Source organism: Choloepus didactylus, chromosome 3 (genome assembly GCF_015220235.1).
Source record: "Choloepus didactylus isolate mChoDid1 chromosome 3, mChoDid1.pri, whole genome shotgun sequence".
NCBI lineage: Eukaryota > Metazoa > Chordata > Mammalia > Pilosa > Megalonychidae > Choloepus > Choloepus didactylus.
In genome coordinates, this window is record NC_051309.1 from 115030817 (window position 1) to 115048556 (window position 17740).

At 38.3% G+C, this 17740-nt stretch overlaps 1 protein-coding gene across 1 annotated transcript in view; it reads left to right on the plus strand.

Moving 5' to 3' along the window:
- The window catches only part of ARHGEF38 (Rho guanine nucleotide exchange factor 38), a 173358-nt gene that overhangs the window by 64742 nt on the left and 90876 nt on the right, over positions 1-17740 (plus strand). Inside the window, exon 3 of the mRNA XM_037829025.1 lies at positions 11698-11821. Coding sequence (XP_037684953.1) covers positions 11698-11821 — 124 coding nt within the window. The remainder of the gene's footprint in view (positions 1-11697; positions 11822-17740) is intronic.

Consider the following 17740-nt stretch of genomic DNA (forward strand, 5'->3'; position numbering starts at 1 on the left):
GTAGAATTGACATCTTAATGACATTTAGTCTTCCTATCCATGAACATGGAATATTTTTCCATCTTTTAAGGTCCCCTTCTATTTCTTTTAGTAGAGTTATGTAGTTTTCTTTGTACAGGTCTTTTACATCTTTGGTTAAGTTTATTCCTAGGTACTTGATTTTTTTAGTTGCTATTGAAAATGGTATCCTTTTCTTGAGTGTCTCTTCAGTTTGTTCATTTCTAGCATATAGAAACATTACTGACTTATGTGCATTAATCTTGTATCCCGCTACTTTGCTAAATTTGTTTATTAGCTCTAGTAGCTGTGTCGTCGATTTCTCAGGGTTTTCTAGATATAAGATCACATCATCTGCAAACAATGACAGTTTTACTTCTTCTTTTCCAATTTGGATGCCTTTTATTTCTTTGTCTTGCCGGATTGCCCTGGCTAGCACTTCCAGCACAATGTTGAATAACAGTGGTGACAGCGGGCATCCTTGTCTTGTTCCTGATCTTAGAGGGAAGGCTTTCAGTCTCTCACCATTGAGTACTATGCTGGCTGTGGGTTTTTCATATATGCTCTTTATCATGTTGAGGAAGTTTCCTTTAATTCCTACCTTTTGAAGTGTTTTTATCAAAAAGGGATGTTGGATTTTGTCAAATGCTTTTTCAGCATCTATTGAGATGATCAATTGATTTTTCCCTTTCGAGTTTTTAATGTGTTGTAATACATTGATTGTTTTTCTTATGTTGAACCATCCTTGCATGCCTGGAATGAACCCCACTTGGTCATGGTGTTTGATTTTTTTAATGTGTTTTTGGATTCGATTTGCAAGTATTTTGATGAGGATTTTTGCATCTATATTCATTAGGGAGATTGGCCAGTAGTTTTCCTTTTTTGTAGCATCTTTGCCTGGTTTTGGTATTAGATTGATGTTAGCTTCATAAAATGAGTTAGGTAGTGTTCCATTTTCTTCAATGTTTTGAAAGAGTTTGAGTAAGATTGGTGTCAGTTCTTTCTGGAAAGTTTGGTAGAATTCCCCTGTGAAGCCATCTGGCCCTGGGCATTTATTTGTGGGAAGATTTTTGATGACTGATTGGATCTCTTTGCTTGTGATGGGTTGGTTGAGGTCTTCTATTTCTTCTCTGGTCAGTCTACGTTGTTCATATGTTTCCAGGAAATTGTCCATTTCTTCTACATTATCCAGTTTGTTGCCATACAGTTGTTCATAATATCCTCTTATAATTTTTTTAATTTCTTCAGGATCTGCAGTTATGTCACCTTTTTCATTCATTATATTGTTTATATGGGTCTTCTCTCTTTTTGATTTTGTCAGTCTAGCTAGGGGCTTGTCAATCTTGTTGACCTTCTCAAAGAACCAACTTTTGGTGATATTTATCCTCTCTATTGTTTTTTTGTTCTCTATGTCATTTATTTCTGCTTTAATCCTTGTTATTTCTTTTCTTCTACTTGGTTTAGGATTGGTTTGCTGTTCATTTTCTAGCTTCTTCAGTTGATCCATTAGTTCTTTGATTTTGGCTCTTTCTTCCTTTTTAATATATGCGTTTAGTGCTATAAATTTCCCCCTTAGCACTGCTTTTGCTGCATTCCATAGGTTTTGGTATGTTGTGTTCTCATTTTCATTTGTCTCTATATATTTAGCAATTTCTCTTGCTATTTCTTCTTTAACCCACCGATTGTTTAGGAGTGTGTTGTTTAACCTCCAGGTATTTGTGAATTTTCTAAGTCTCTGGTGGTTATTGACTTCTAATTGTATTCCATTGTGGTCAGAGAATGTGCTTTGAATAATTTCAATCTTTTTAAATTTATTGAGGCTTGTTTTATGTCCCAGCATATGATCTATTCTGGAGAAAGTTCCATGAGCACTAGAAAAGTATGTGTATCCTGGTGATTTGGGATGTAATGTCCTGTAGATGTCTGTTAAATCTAATTCATTTATCAGATTGTTTAGGTTTTCAATTTCCTTATTGGTCTTCTGTCTGGTTGATCTATCTATAGGAGAGAGTGATGTGTTGAAGTCTCCCACAATTATTGTGGAAACATCAATTGCTTCCTTTAGTTTTGCCAGTGTTTCTCTCATGTATTTGGTGGCACCTTGATTGGGTGCATAGACATTTATGATTGTTATTTCTTCTTGTTGAATTGCCCCTTTTATTAGTATGTAGTGGCCTTCTTTGTCTCTCAAAACATCCCTGCATTTAAAGTCTATTTTATCTGAGATTAATATTGCTACACCTGCTTTCTTTTGGCTGTAGCTTGCATGAAATATTTTTTTCCATCGTTTCACTTTCAGTTTCTTTGTGTCCCTGTGTCTAAGATGAGTCTCTTGTATGCAACATATTGATGGTTCATTTTTTTTGATCCATTCTGCGAATCTATATCTTTTAATCGGGGAGTTTAATCCATTTACATTCAACGTTATAACCGTGAAGGCATTTCTTGAATCAGCCATGTTATCCTTTGGTTTATGTTTGTCGTATTTTTCCCCTCTGTCTATTAATATCCTTTATTGTACCCATACCGAATCTCTTTAGTACTGAACCTTTCTCCAAGTCTCTCTGTCCTTTCTTTGTTTCTCTGTCTGTAGGGCTCCCTTTAGTATCTCCAGTATGGCAAGTCTCTTGTTAGCAAATTCTCTCAGCATTTGTTTGTCTGTGAAAAATTTAAGCTCTCCCTCAAATTTGAAGGAGAGCTTTGCTGGATAAAGTATTCTTGGCTGGAAATTTTTCTCACTCAGAATTTTAAATATATCATGCCACTGCCTTCTTGCCTCCATGGTGGCTGCTGAGTAGTCACTACTTAGTCTTATGCTGTTTCCTTTGTATGTGGTGAATTGCTTTTCTCTTCCTGCTTTCAGAGCTTGCTCCTTCTCTTCTGTGTTTGACAGTGTGATCAATATATGTCTCGGAGTGGTTTATTTGGATTTATTCTATTTGGAGTTCGCTGAGCATTTATGATTTGTGTATTTATGTTGTTTAGAAGATTTGGGAAGTTTTCCCCAACAATTTCTTTGAATACTCTTCCTAGACCTTTACCCTTTTCTTCCCCTTCTGGGACACCAATGAGTCTTATATTTGGACGTTTCATATTATCTATCATATCCCTGAGGTCCATTTCGAGTTTTTCAATTTTTTTCCCCATTCTTTCTTTTATGCTTTCATTTTCCATTCTGTCATCTTCCAGGTCACTGATTCGTTGTTCAACTTCCTCTAGTCTTGTACTATGAGTGTCCAGAATCTTTTTAATTTGGTCAACAGTTTCTTTAATTTCCATAAGATCATCCATTTTTTTATTTAGTCTTGCAATGTCTTCTTTATGCTCTTCTAGGGTCTTCTTGATTTCCTTTGTATCCCGTACTATGGTCTCATTGTTCATCTTTAGTTCTTTGAGTAGCTGCTCTAGGTGCTGTGTCTCTTCTGATTTCTTGATTTGGGTGCTTGGGCTTGGGTTATCCATATTGTCTTGTTTTTTCATATGCTTTATAATTTTCTGTTGTTTTTGGCCTCGTGGCATTTGCTGAACTTGACAGGGTTCTTTTAGGATTTGTAGACCAATTGAAGTCCTTATCTCTAATTTATCAGATCTACAGCTTCGTGGAGTACACTTTCTCTAACTAACCAGCAGGTGGTGTCCACGAGCCACCTGTTCTCCACAAGCCAGTTCTCCCCTGCTTAGCCTTTTTGGTGAGTGGGGGAGTGAGTCTTGTGGGGTCCAATTGGTGTACCAAGCTTGTGTGTGTAGTTGGTGTTGCCTGCCCTGTATATGGGGTGTGTTTCTGGGCAGTCAGGAAGGGGGAGGTGGCCCTAACAATCAAATCTCCCTGGTGATCCTAGAGTTTTAAAGCTGCTGCAATAGTCTATTCCTTCAGTTCAGTCCTGCCACAGTTTGTCTCTGCCACTGACCCACAAGTCCTTGGTATTGGCGTATGGCTCCTGAGACTTGCAAGTGGGCCCCTCTTCCAGGCTGTGCACCCCTGGGTCCTCTGTTGAGGGATGACTGTGCTATGTCACAGGTGAGTGCCATCCCCCCAGGGCAGTTCTGGGCTGCTGGGCTGTGTAGGGAGGCTCCCAGTCTGCTGAAATGATGGGTGAATGGGGCTTTGTTAATTCACACTGCTCCACCTTCCCAACTCTGGGACAATCAGCTGAGGTTGCAGGGAAGGCTAATGTCCATGCCCAGTTTTGTGGTGTGTGCCTGTTATTTGAAGCACTTCCGTCACACTGGGTTGTCTGGGGCAGCTCTGGGCTATGGGGCTGGCGATGGGCAGGAGTATTTCCTGTCCACCAGGATGGTGGCTGTGAGCGGACACCCCCCTTTTCTTGGGAAGTTGTGGTGTTTAGTGAATTTTCTCAGCCACTGGATTATTGCGTTTTGTCTCAGAGCTCTCTTAGTTCTGCTCTTGACTTGACCTGCCCAAATTGCAAGTCTTTGAAGCTTTCTGTATTGGGCTTCTTAGTGTAATTGTTTTAGAAAAAGAAAAAAGGTTTAAAAAAAAAAAAACGGGCCCTCCTCAGAGATCTAATGGGTTATTGAAATGCTAAGAGACAAAGCAACCAGGGCCATTAAGGAAAGGTCCACAGGGCAGAGAGATCAGCTTTTCTTCGGGATTTGCATATGAGCCTCAGGGCCTGAGCTCTGCCCTTCCCCTTTCTATGTTCACCAGAACTCCAAAAATCCTCCGCTTTTATTTTGGAGTTTTTCGTGTTGTTTTTTTTCTATGCCTGTCTCCTCTCTGCTGGGCTGGCTGCTCTCAGATTCTCTGGTGTCTGGTCTCAGTCTATCTATGGTTGGAGTTTGGATCAGTAGAATGAGTTTCCAATAAGGGCTGCCACTGCAGTTCTCCCTTCTCCTTCCCGGAGCTGACAGCCCCTCCTCCCCCGGGACTGAGCCTGGCAGGGAGGGGTGTGGGTCCCCTGGCCACAAAAACTTACAGATTTCGCTGATCTCAGCAGTTCCACGTTTTCATGAGTGTTGTATGAAGTATGCCCAAAGTCAGATTGCTCTGTGGTGTCCAGTCCACGCAGTTCCTGGCTTTCTACCTACTTTCCTGGAGGAGTAACTAAAACATACAGCTCACCAGTCCGCCATCTTGCCCCGCCTCTCTGTAACTTTTTTTCACCCTGGATCCTGAATCCAGGAGAAAGGCATTACTTGGGAAATAGATCTAGAGTTCTATAGAAGTTCTATCCTTAAGGATACAGCGCAGGGAACAATTTGAACTAAGTGTCTTACTCTTAATGTCAGCCTTGGAGACTTTGAAACAGAAGACCAAATCATCTCCCATCCACCCTGACTACTTCCCCACCCTCCATATCTCCCTGTTACGAGCTAAAAGAATACTGTCTTCATTCGTCTTAAAAAGTGCTGTATCTGTACATAAAATATGACAAAATAATGTGCAATTGTTTTATGCAGGACCAATAATAGGAACTGTACAGCTGGTCAGGTTAGATTCAGAGCTGCATTACTTCACCAGGATCATCGTTGCTTGTTTCCACTGGGTTCCCTCCTGGGGGATACTTATATCTCTTCGACATTGTTCAGTAGCAGATCTTCATCCAAAGCCCAGCTCGCTTGGCTCCTCAATCATGCCTTGCTCTCCTGAACAGGGCCACCTCTCTTTCCACTTCAGTGCTGACCACATTCTGATCACTCGCCTGCTCAGAGCTGGAGGGTTCGACCCTGGGCAGAGCCTCTGCTAAGCATTGAAGGAGAAAGGATTTGTCATTTATTTTTTTAAAAGTTTGTTCCTAGTCTTCTTTTTAGGGTTCACTTTTAAAGCTGCTAGTAGTTGGAGGTCTGTGTGACACTTAAGAATGTTTGGTTATTCTTCCCTATTCTGCATTTAGTCTCAGTAGCCAAGGCTTATTAACAGAAAACAATAAACAAGGATTTCCCACAAGGTAAATGAAGGAGGCGGTTTGGCCTCTGTCAACAAATTTGCCAGGTATGTACTAGCCAAACTGAGCATGCCAGTTTGTCTTTGTAGATAGAATTCGGTAGAAAATGATAAAATGTCCACTTAATATGATATTTTGAGCAACCAAATTAGGTAATTTTTAGTATTTCTTTAAAATACTTTTGATCACCTGCATACTTTTTATTCAGAGCCCAGTGGAGTGATTACAAAGAACATTTACTTAGGGTCCCCAACCAAGAGTAAACAGATCATTTAAATGGTAGAGATTTTCCTTAATTCAACTTGTCAGACTAATAACGAGTATCTATGTTTGTGCTGTATTAAATATGGTGGGATGGTTACATAACCCACAAAAATCTCCTAGAGGTACTTACCTAGAGATAGATAAATTAATGAATATCCCTGGTATATATACTGGGTTTTAATGCACACAGTCAGTTATCCAAAGTAAGAGTAATGGGAGGGTAGCAGAGAGAGATTAATTCTAACTGAGAGAGAAGGGAAGGTTTCTTGGAGGACATGGGATTTTAGCTAAAATTAAAGGAAAGCATATTTGTCACCTATTGGTATCATAATCATAAATAAAATTCAAGTTAGCTTAAATGTAAAGGCAATTTATTGGCTTATGTAATTGGGATGACTTGCTTTGGCAAAGCTAGATCCAGGGGTAAACATCATATTGCCAGGCTTAGCTTCCCACTCTCTGCTGGCTTTAATCATGTTTAAGCTCTCCACAAAGATGATTGCCGACAGAAATTTACATATCTAGGATTTTAAATCCAGGCCCTCTCTTTCCCAACATCCATTCATTAAATATTAGTGAAGGGTCTCATTGGCTGTATTTGAGGCACCTGCCCATCCTGAACCACTATAGCTAAGATCATGGGATATACTGATTGGCCAGCCTAGGTCACATGCTCATCACTGAAGGTGGTGGGGAAGGAGGCAGGTCATCATGACTGTCAAATCCACCAGATCCAGACAGAGCTGGATGGAGGGATGGGCAAAACTGCTGAAGAGACGCTACCATTACCATATTCCATTTCAAAAGGGTAGAATGTTGACAGATAATATGAGGGCAAAGAGTTTTTGAGCAAAGAGAAGCACTTGGGCTAAGGTTTGAAAGCTGGAAATTGCAAGGAATGTTTTGAAAACAGTGAGTGTAAGGTGCTTGCAGGTGTACAAAGTAATTCTGTACCAGTGAATATAGTCTCTGAATTAATACAATTTTATGGGTATGCTTTCCTTTACTCAGACATTTCTACCTGGAGAGTTTTGCATGTAGGCAACTGTAAACTCAGTAATTGTTTAAATGTATGGCAATGTGCTACTTGAAATACATCCTGTAACAAATACTTTTGTAAAGCAAAGAATGCAATTCTCAAAGGAAACATATCCTTTAATTTTTTTTTCCATTTTGTAAATCCAAATTATTATATATTGATTTTGCTTAGAATAATGCATACTTAGATGAAATCTTTTTACAAAAATAGGCTTTTAATCCATCCAAAATACAATTCAACTAAAGCTTTTAGAGCATTGTTTGTACCTAGGAAATGATTAATAAATGTTTACAGATGCTTTATTGAATTTCTATCAGTAATCATACAATCATCTGCCATTTTTAAAAGCCTATTTGGACCAGACATTTGTTCATTCCTTGGCATAGCAATGTCTGAATGTGAATTCATTTCATGATTCACAGAATCCCTATGGGCTCATGGTGATATGGGCTATTGAAACCAACCCAATTGATGTTTTAATCCTTTCTGTCCTTCAGGAAGAAATGTGATTAAAACCTATATATTATTGTTTAATATTTGTTGCATTGAGCTAAGATTATAGACAGAATGCAGAATTAGATCCTTGCTAAGTGGATTTATAATCTAAACTAGACATACATGCAGGATACTGACCTTGGGAAATGAATTATAGAAGTATAGTAACAACTTAGTGAAAAAGTCAAGAACAAATAAACAAATGAACAAAAAACAGAGATGGCAAAGTGCTCTGTTATTAGTGTTTGCTGGTAAAGGATAAAGGCATGGGACTAAAGGAACAATTCCTGGTTCCGACTCAATCCTTAACTTCTTGCATAATTTTAAGTATGGCACTTCTCTTCACTCTGCATTAGATTCTCCATCTTCAAACAGGCTCATATTTACAGAGAAGTTGGTATGATATTAGGGGATGAAATTTCACATTTTAAAGGGTTCATTTCAAAAAATGATTTAAAAAACTATAAACTAGTACATTTAAAATATAAATCAATCTACAATAATTTGATTCTTATACAACTTTTGGGAAACACCTATTGCACTAAGCAAATTTACATCTTTGTGGACTTAATAAATTACCAATACATAAGGCAATTCCTTAGAATTAGCAATGTATTAAAATCAGTGATACTCAGATATATGACTTCTGAGACATTTAAAATTATAATTAACAAGAAGAGTCCTATACTTGCTATATGCTTTTTATAATATTAAATATACTGTTCTAATACAGAAATTATAAATCTTGAACATCCATAGATTACAGGCAAAAGAGCCACATGTACTTTGCCCTACTATATTGAATGTTCAATGAAGGAATATTTTGGTAGATAGTTAAAGAGCTTAAGAGCTAATAGTAATTACAGTGTAAAAATGTAGTAAGGAGATTGTATTAGTTAGGGTTCTCTAGGGAAACAGAACCAATGAGAGATATCTGTAAATATAAGATTTATAAGTGTCTCATGCAACTGTAGGTATGCACGAGTCCAAATTCTGTAGAGCAGGCAGCAAACTGGCAACTCCAATGAAGATGTTCGATGAACTCCTCAGGAAACGAACTGGCAACTTCAACAAATTCCTCAGGAAACACTTCGCTGGTCATCCAAAGAAGTGAAGGTCCCCTATCTGTCTAGCTTAAAAGTCCTCAACTGATTGATTGGCTTAAATCCAGCCAACTGCATTCTCTCATTGCGGAAGACACGTCCTTCATTGACATCATCAGTCACAGCTGCAGCCAATTGACTGATGATTTAATAAACCAGCCTGTTGGTTTATTAACCAGCCACAAAAGTCCTCACAGCACTGGTTAGGCCAGTGCTTGCTTGTCCAGACAGCTGGGTACCATCACCTGGCCAAGCTGACTCATGAACTTAACCATCACAGAGATATAGATAATTGCAGAATACATAAAAGTAGTAATAAAAATTATATAATCTTATATTGAAATAGTCCCACTGTATATAATCACTAGATTACAAAGGAGGCTGGGAGTTGTCTTGAGAATAGGACTGATTATAGGAAGGTAATGAATTTCCCAAGACGGTTGAAAGAAATATTGTGTGCTGCAGGACCATATTACATAAGAAGTAATCAATATAGTCATTAAAATGTTAAAAGGTACCATGTGAAGTTGTGCTTCCTTGTTCAATAACAGAATATCCTTGTTGAAATAAAATACGTATCTGATGTCTGCAGATAAAGATGGCATCATGAGATGCTTCAGGGCCCCATCCCCCCATAGAAACTCCGAACATCCAATAAGAACTGGCAGAAACATCTTTCTAAAAACTCCAGAAAACAGTTAAAGGATTACAGGAACAGGGCTGGCTCCATATCAAGGAAAAGGCCACTTAAAAGCAATAGTATCAGGAGGCACCCTGTGGGCTCTTTCCCCATCCCCTCACTGGCTTGATATGGAGCCAACAAGTACTCCCAGTTTAGATACCTGGCCTCAGTTCTGGAGACAGCAGGGTAACACTTGTGCACATACCAGAAGCATGTATGCCTGGCCCAATCTGTCTGTTGATGGTATGAAAGACTTGCCATTCCAGAACTTGTCCTGCATGTAAAAGGCAGTACACAGAGCTCTCCTACAGAACGATGCGGGAGAGCAGCCCACTGGATGCCTAGGGCAAGGGATTGCTGGCTATGGGGCTACAGTACAGTGCCTGGGAAGATGAGGAATCTGTTCCCTATGGAAGAAGGGACATCCATAATTTGGTAAACAGGGAAATTCCTAGGACCAGATGCACATGCCAAGCCAAGATGCGGTGTCAGAAGGGATAATGAAACCCCATGCTTTGGCCTAGAGCTATTCTCCAAACTCATTTTATGGAAAAGGCCTGAAGGAGAGCATGCACACAAGTCAATCTGCAAAGACAGGGAAATGTGTTTCCTTGCTTCCTTTCTTCCTTTTGTTAATTTTTTTTTAATTTTAATTTTTTAAAATTTTGGTTAGCTCCTAGTATTCATGGAAAGTGCTGCCATAACACTAGCCTGATACAGTCTTAAGGAACAAATACCTCGCAGTCTAAATTCCAGCAATAACACACCAAAATACCAAAATGTCCAGGTTTAAACAAAAAATTACAAAATATACAAAGACACCAGAAGTGATGGCCCAGGCAAAGGAAAAAATTAAGGCATTAAAAACCATCAGCAAGAAGGACTAGACCTGTGACATTCCAGAAAAAGACTTTATAAATATGGCCCTAAATATGCTTAAAGAGCTAAGGAAATCAGGAAAATAATAGATGAACACAAAGAGAATATCAATAGAGAGATGGAAATTTGAAAAGGAATCACACAGAGATGAAGACCATAGTATAAGAAACTAAAAATTCCATAGAGGGGTTCAACAGTAGATTGTAGCTGGCAGAAGAAAGAATCAGTGAAGTCAAGACAATTTAACTCATCCATTCTGAGGAGCAGAAAGAGGAAAGAATGGAGAAAACTGAACAGAGCCTAATTTTGGTGACCTGGTTTTGGACCTTTGACGCTTCCTCATGACTTGATTCCCCATGACTTGGTCATCCACCTATGACCTCATACACAAAAAACCACGGGTACATGGCCCCTGCTCCTGTTCCCTGCTGTCTCCCAGTAGAGCCTGCCCTAATGTGGCCAGTCTCTGAATAGACACTATTTGATTATGGAAGGACGTCTGGCTTCAACTCAAGGGAAAGATTTTGAGTAAGACCCAGCAAAATCTATGTACATACCATGCTATACTCTACCTTGAGCGTTTATGATAGGTAGCCATCCTTAGATGCACCACCCAACATCTATACAAAGTGTGGCTTCTATCACAATTTTCAATACCTAGAAGGTATTCAGGAACTATTTGCTGAAAGGAAGGATGAATGACAAATAAATTATTATATGCACCAGCTATAAGATCTAGGAATGATTATACTGCTTTTTGTGGCTCTGCATGGAATTACAAAATCTGGAGAATGTTTAATGTGTAGAACACATTGGGGGAAGACTTCTATTCACATTTCTTGACAGATCTCTTTTAAGGAAAAAAAAAAAGCAGCACATCCATTTGTCATCACTTTTAGGACCTCTGGGATTTTAAAACAACTTTGAACGTTACTAACCTAGGCTAAGTTTTGACTTATGCTTTATATAAACACTAAAGTATTCTTAATTCGTATATTCTGGGACATACTTTCATAAAGGGCAGTTAATAAAAATACCTATTAGGTAGCCCAAATCTTCTTAGCATTCTGGTGCTTATAGGAATGTGTACATTTGACTCATTAAAATTCATTCAAATTAAAGAAGAAAACAGGGATAATAGATGCACTATCCCAATTTCTCAGATGGAAACTGCACATTTACCCTAGAAATCCCAAATAAGAATGTTTGCAGAAATGGTTGATGGAAGCAGCATGGGCTGGCTTATAAAATGCTTATTGCTTAGCAGGTGAAAACAACCTAAATAAAGAGCGTTTCTCTGTCCGCTGGTGCTCAGTGTTTGTGTTTCTTTAGATTGATAGGTTGGACGTGGACAGCTTGTTTAGCAACATTGAATCCGTGCATCAGATATCAGCCAAGCTGCTGTCGCTATTGGAAGAGGCCACCACAGACGTGGAACCGGCCATGCAAGTAATCGGTATGTTTATTCTTTTGAGTTCTACAATGCAATGGGAAATAATATTTTAATAACCTCCCTTAGCTTTGGTTTTCTGTTTCTTCCTGACTCACCAAGCTTCCAAAGAGATATATAAATGCTAAACCCATCTTCAGGCTCACTGTAATTACACAAACTCTGTATTTATTTTCAAATGGATTTATATCCATTTGCTGAAGTCCCTCCGTAGCACTAAGCATACTATTTGCTTTTTAATTTTCAATCCTTCAACCTCTCTGCCTTCTTTCATTTTGTTTTATGGCTAACACTTACCTGATCCTTAAAGAATTAAATATTTAGATATTTTAATAGTTTTATTGATTTTAGTCACATATTTTCATTTCTTATGCCTATGGATCGATTTATTTTTATGTTGTAAAATTTTACGTGAAGAATTTATGCGATTTATGAAAAACTTACACAAGCTCTCCTTTTACCCATGCTTTTCCTTTTTGCTCTATATTACTTGCTTTTCAAATATGTTTTTACTTTCAAAGAGTCATCAGTAGATATATTTATTTTCTTACTTTGGTGAGATTTTCAAAATAACTATAGAGAATATCATTTGAAAACATTGAGCCAAAATTTTATTCTCCACATTTCTTGGGAATTTCAAAAGGGGTGCTGTGCTGTGAACTTCTTGAAGGCAGTTGCCACATTTCAAATATCATACATAACAGTGAATTTTTCCTTTCCCACATTGTACACAATATATACTCATTACAAAAATATTCAAACAATTCAGAAGTACATCAAGTAACAGTAAGTCTTTTTCACACAACTCCCCCAATGTCACTGCTTTCCCCACAAGTTACCAAAAAAGTTTGATGTGGATCCTTTCTTTGAGGCACACACACACACACACACAAATGCATGCAAATTACAGTTTTATTTGTCATATAACCCCCCCAATACCATCACTGACCATAAGAAAACCAAGAGACATAAATCTGCTGAAGAGGCAACAACATCGATATAAAAAGTTAGTCATTATTTTAGAAATACCATACCCAAAGGAAGTGATTTAACACATGCAGCTACAGAAGGTGTGTTTACATATCACTCCATGCAGCATGACTGTTCATTTATGTCAAATGACGGTTATTATGAATAATTTCGCTCATTTTTAACTCCATGTTTCCTTGGGCCTGTGAGAAATGTAAAGCAATGGCTATTAATGAGTTGGAATAATTAGCAGAGGAGTTTTTCAGACAGTTAAGTGACAGTTTTGTAACACTGTTTCCAATAATGGTTTTCAAATTCTTTTAATCCAATTCACAGAATCAAAGAAAAGCTTTTGGAAGTTTATTATGTCAAAGAAGAATTGTTTGTCATTATTATAAATGCTGCTTAACCTAATTTAAAAATTCAGCATTGTTAATATAAATGATAATATAAAACTGTTGGTGTAGCACAGGATCATGGTGAAACAATATTTTTACTAAACTAAGAAATCTGTGGAGCAGAAATATACTTGGAATTAATAGTGATACACATGCTGAATGGTGCATGAATGGGGTGGAAAGGGGAAACTCAGAGTCATATATGTCACCAGAAGGAAAGTTGGAGGTTAAAAGATGGGAATGTACAAAACAGTGAACCTTGTTGTGGGCAATGTCCATGATTAGCTGTACAAATATTAGAAATCTCTTTCATGAACCAGAACAAATTATGACCCTATAACTAGAAATTAATAATAGAGGGGCACATAGGGAAAAAAATATACCTATTGCAAGCTATATACTACAGTTAGTAGTATTTTAACATTCTTTCATCAACAGTAACAAATGTGCTGTACCAATACTATGAGTCAACAATGGAGGAGGGGTGGTTAGGGACATGGGAGGATTTGAATTTCCTTTTTTTGTCCTTATTTCTTTTCTGGAGTAATGAAAATGTTCTAAAATTTGAAAAAAAAGTTAATTTTGGTGATGGATGCATAGGTGTATGATGGTACTGGGGGCAATTGATTGTACACTTTGGATCTATGGATAATTGTACGGTATTTGAACAATCACAATAAAAAAATGCAAAAAAAAAGTGTCAAGATCGTGAAAGATAGGGCAAGAGTGAAGAACTGTTACAGACTGTCAGAGACTATAGGAAGAATGACAGCTAAAAGCAAGTGGGGCACTGTATAGAATCCTGGAACAGGTGCTGGAACAGGACATTAGAGTTGAAATTCAAGCTATGTCTGTAGTGTAGACAGTAGTAGTTAATTTCCTTTTTTTGATAGTTGTGCTATGGTTATGTAAGATGTTAATTTTGAGGAAGCTGGGTAAGGGATATTTGGAAACTCTCTGTATTATTTTTGCAACTTTTTGTAGGCTAAAATTAGTTCAAAATAAAAAGTTAAAAAGTATTATCATTTGCAGAGAAAGCTCAATTGCAGATGTTCACAGTGTCAAATTTAGTATTATAAATTTCAACTTCGAAAAGCATGGCAGAAAAATTATGAAAAAATAAAACAATAAGATCATATTGAAGAAGAAAAAAGATTGGAATCTCATTTTCATCCTCCCATCCTTTCTATCTGGGCTGGCCTCATGACTTGCTTTAAACAGTGAAATGTTGTAAAATGATGACCTACAATAGCCTTGCAATTTCCTCTCTGATAGAGTGAGGCCCAAACCACCTAGCCATTCCAATCAACACAGCCAACTCCCTAAACATGTGAATAAGGCTGGACCAACCAGCCCCCAGCCAACTCACCAACTGACTGCAAATATATAAGTAAACTCAGTCAACACCACACAAAGACATGCCATCCCTGCTGAATCCTGCCCAAATCATCAACCCATAGAATTGTGAGCAAACGGTGGTGGTTTTAAGGCACTAAGTTTTAGAGATGATTTTTTTCTGCAGACATAGATAATTAATACAAGTTAGCAGATGAAATATTAATTAATTTCAACTCAGATGATGAGGAAAATCTTGATTTGGATGCTGGCTTTTGAGCTTGGATTGAAGGACTTAGAAAGGTGGAGGTGGTTTGAAACAGTATGTACGTTTTGGTAATAGATGGTGGTGATGGTCGCACAACATTGTGAACACAATTAATGGTACTAAAATATATTTCTGGAAATGGTCAAAAGGGGAAATGTCAGAGCGTATATATGATAACAGAATAAATTTCTTTTTAAAATCCATGGAACTACACTACACAAAACTTTGAGCCCTAAGTTAAACCATGGACTTTAGTTAGTGATACAGCTGTAAAAATGTGCTATCATCAATTGTAACAAATGTTCCATGCCAATTGCAGGGTTTTGGTGGTGGGGTGGTGTATGGGAGTCTTGTACTTTATGCATGATTGTTCTGTAAACCCACAACTTCTCTAACAACTCCAAAAAAAAAAGAAAGAAAGAAAAAAGAAAATCATGTTCTTAAAGTTAATCCATTCCTGTGGGTGTAAACCTATTGTAAGCAGGGTCTTTTGATTAGGTTACTTCAGTTGAAGTGTGGCCTGGGGTAGGTCTTAATTCTCTTACTGGACTCCTTTATAAGAGAATGAAATTCAGATCCAGAGAGAGAAAGCCACGGAAGCAAGAAGCTGAAAGCAAGAAAACCTGGAAATGAAGGGAGAGGCCAGCCATGTGCCCTGCCATGTGATAGAGGAGTCCATGATCACAGGCAGCCAATCTTTGGGAAGAAAGCTTCACCAACTGATGCCATGATTTGGACATTTTTCTCAGCCTAAAAACTGTAAGCTTGTAAGCTAATAAATTCCCATTGTTAAAGTCAATGTATTTCATGGTATCTTCTTTGAGCAGCTTGGCAAACTATAACAGTGGAGATGGGGGCAAAAGACTTTCTAAATGAGTGATGGGGTAAAAGTCCCAAGGCAGGAGAGCATGAGAAGTTCTTAATAAGGACAGCGGTTCAGTGAGGCTGGAGCACCCAATGCCAAAAGAACCTCCATGACCCATCCTCAATGGCCTATCAACACTAAGTTCACTGGTAGTTTCTATCACTGAAATTTTCACCAAAGCACTGACATTTCATAAGACAAACTGTTTTTTGGTGAGCTGTTTCCCAGATCATGATACCACAAAATGAAAAGCATGGGTGTCCCATTTCTTTGTCTTTAGATGGCACAAGTGAGAGTTGGTGATTCATAGCTCTAGTGCCAAAGGGGAAACTTGCCTGAAACCTAGATAAACCAGGAGAAGAATTTCACTCAATAATAATCTTGGGGTTAAGATGAGGTTCAATAGCAATAGAGAGCAATTAAGGAAGGGGGAACAATAATCCAAGAAGAACAAATAAGCTATTTAACGTTCTGGGGATGCCCAGGAATGACTATGGTCTGTTAATTTCTGATGGATATAGTAGGAACAAGTTCACAGAAATGTTGCTATATTAGGTAACTTTCTTGGAGTAAAGTAGGAACATGTTGGAAGTTAAGCAGTTATCTTAGGTTAGTTGTCTTTTTCTTACTCCCTTGTTATGGTCTCTTTGAAATGTTCTTTTATTGTATGTTTGTTTTCTTTTTAACTTTTTTTTCATACAGGTGATTTAAAAAAGAAGGGAAAGTTAAAAAAAAAAAAAAAAAAGAAAAACAAGGGAAAAAAGATGTAGTGCCCCCTTGAGGAGCCTGTGGAGAATGCAGGGGTATTGGCCTACCCCACCTCGATGGTTGCTAACATGACCACAGACATAGGGGACTGGTGGTTTGATGGGTTGAGCCCTCTACCATAGGTTTTACCCTTGGGAAGACGGTTGCTGCAAAGGAGAGGCTAGGCCTCCCTATGGTTGTGCCTAAGAGCCTCCTCCCGAATGCCTCTTTGTTGCTCAGATGTGGCCCTCTCTCTCTGGCTAAGCCAACTTGAAAGGTGAAATCACTGCCCTCCCCCCTACGTGGGATCAGACACCCAGGGGAGTGAATCTCCCTGGCAACGTGGAATATGACTCCTGGGGAGGAATGTAGACCTGGCATCGTGGGACGGAGAGCATCTTCTTGACCAAAAGGGGGATGTGAAAGGAAATGAAATAAGCTTCAGTAGCAGAGAGATTCCAAAAGGAGCCGAGAGGTCACTCTGGTGGGCACTCTTACACACACTTTAGACAACCCTTTTTAGGTTCTAAAGAATTGGGGTAGCTGGTGGTGGATACCTGAAACTATCAAACTACAACCCAGAACCCATGAATCTCGAAGACAGTTGTATAAAAATGTAGCTTATGAGGGGTGACAGTGGGATTGGGAAAGCCATAAGGACCACACTCCACTTTGTCTAGTTTATGGATGGATGAGTAGAAAAATAGGGGAAGGAAACAAACAGACAAAGGTACCCAGTGTTCTTTTTCACTTCAGTTGCTCTTTTTCACTCTAATTATTATTCTTGTTATTTTTGTGTGTGTGCTAATGAAGGTGTCAGGGATTGATTTAGGTGATGAATGTACAACTACGTAATGGTACTGTGAACAATCGAAAGTACGATTTGTTTTGTATGACTGCGTGGTATGTGAATATATCTCAATAAAATGAAGATTAAAAAAAAAAAAAAAGATGAGGTTCAAGTTTAAGCACAAAGGCATATTTTTCAGATCCGAGAGCTCTGGGGAATCATCTGGACTATCATGCCAAGATAGAAAATGGATTTCAGAATCTTGACTTGAGTAGGCTATATAGGCTACCTTTGGAAATGGGAATATGAGATGTGGCTCTTGTGTCCACTTAATTGAACATCAGTCTGTAACAATTTTAGAAAATAGTGAGCAGGGACAAAACATGTAAGATGATAGTGGAGATTTCAAGAACACACAGACTTCGAAATCACATTGACTTCAGTTTATGGCCTGGCTTGTCCGATTGCTAGATGTGCTCTCTTAGGCAAGTTACAAAAACTCATTGAACTTCAATTTCTCATCTGAAAATTAGAGGCAATAATACCTACCCAA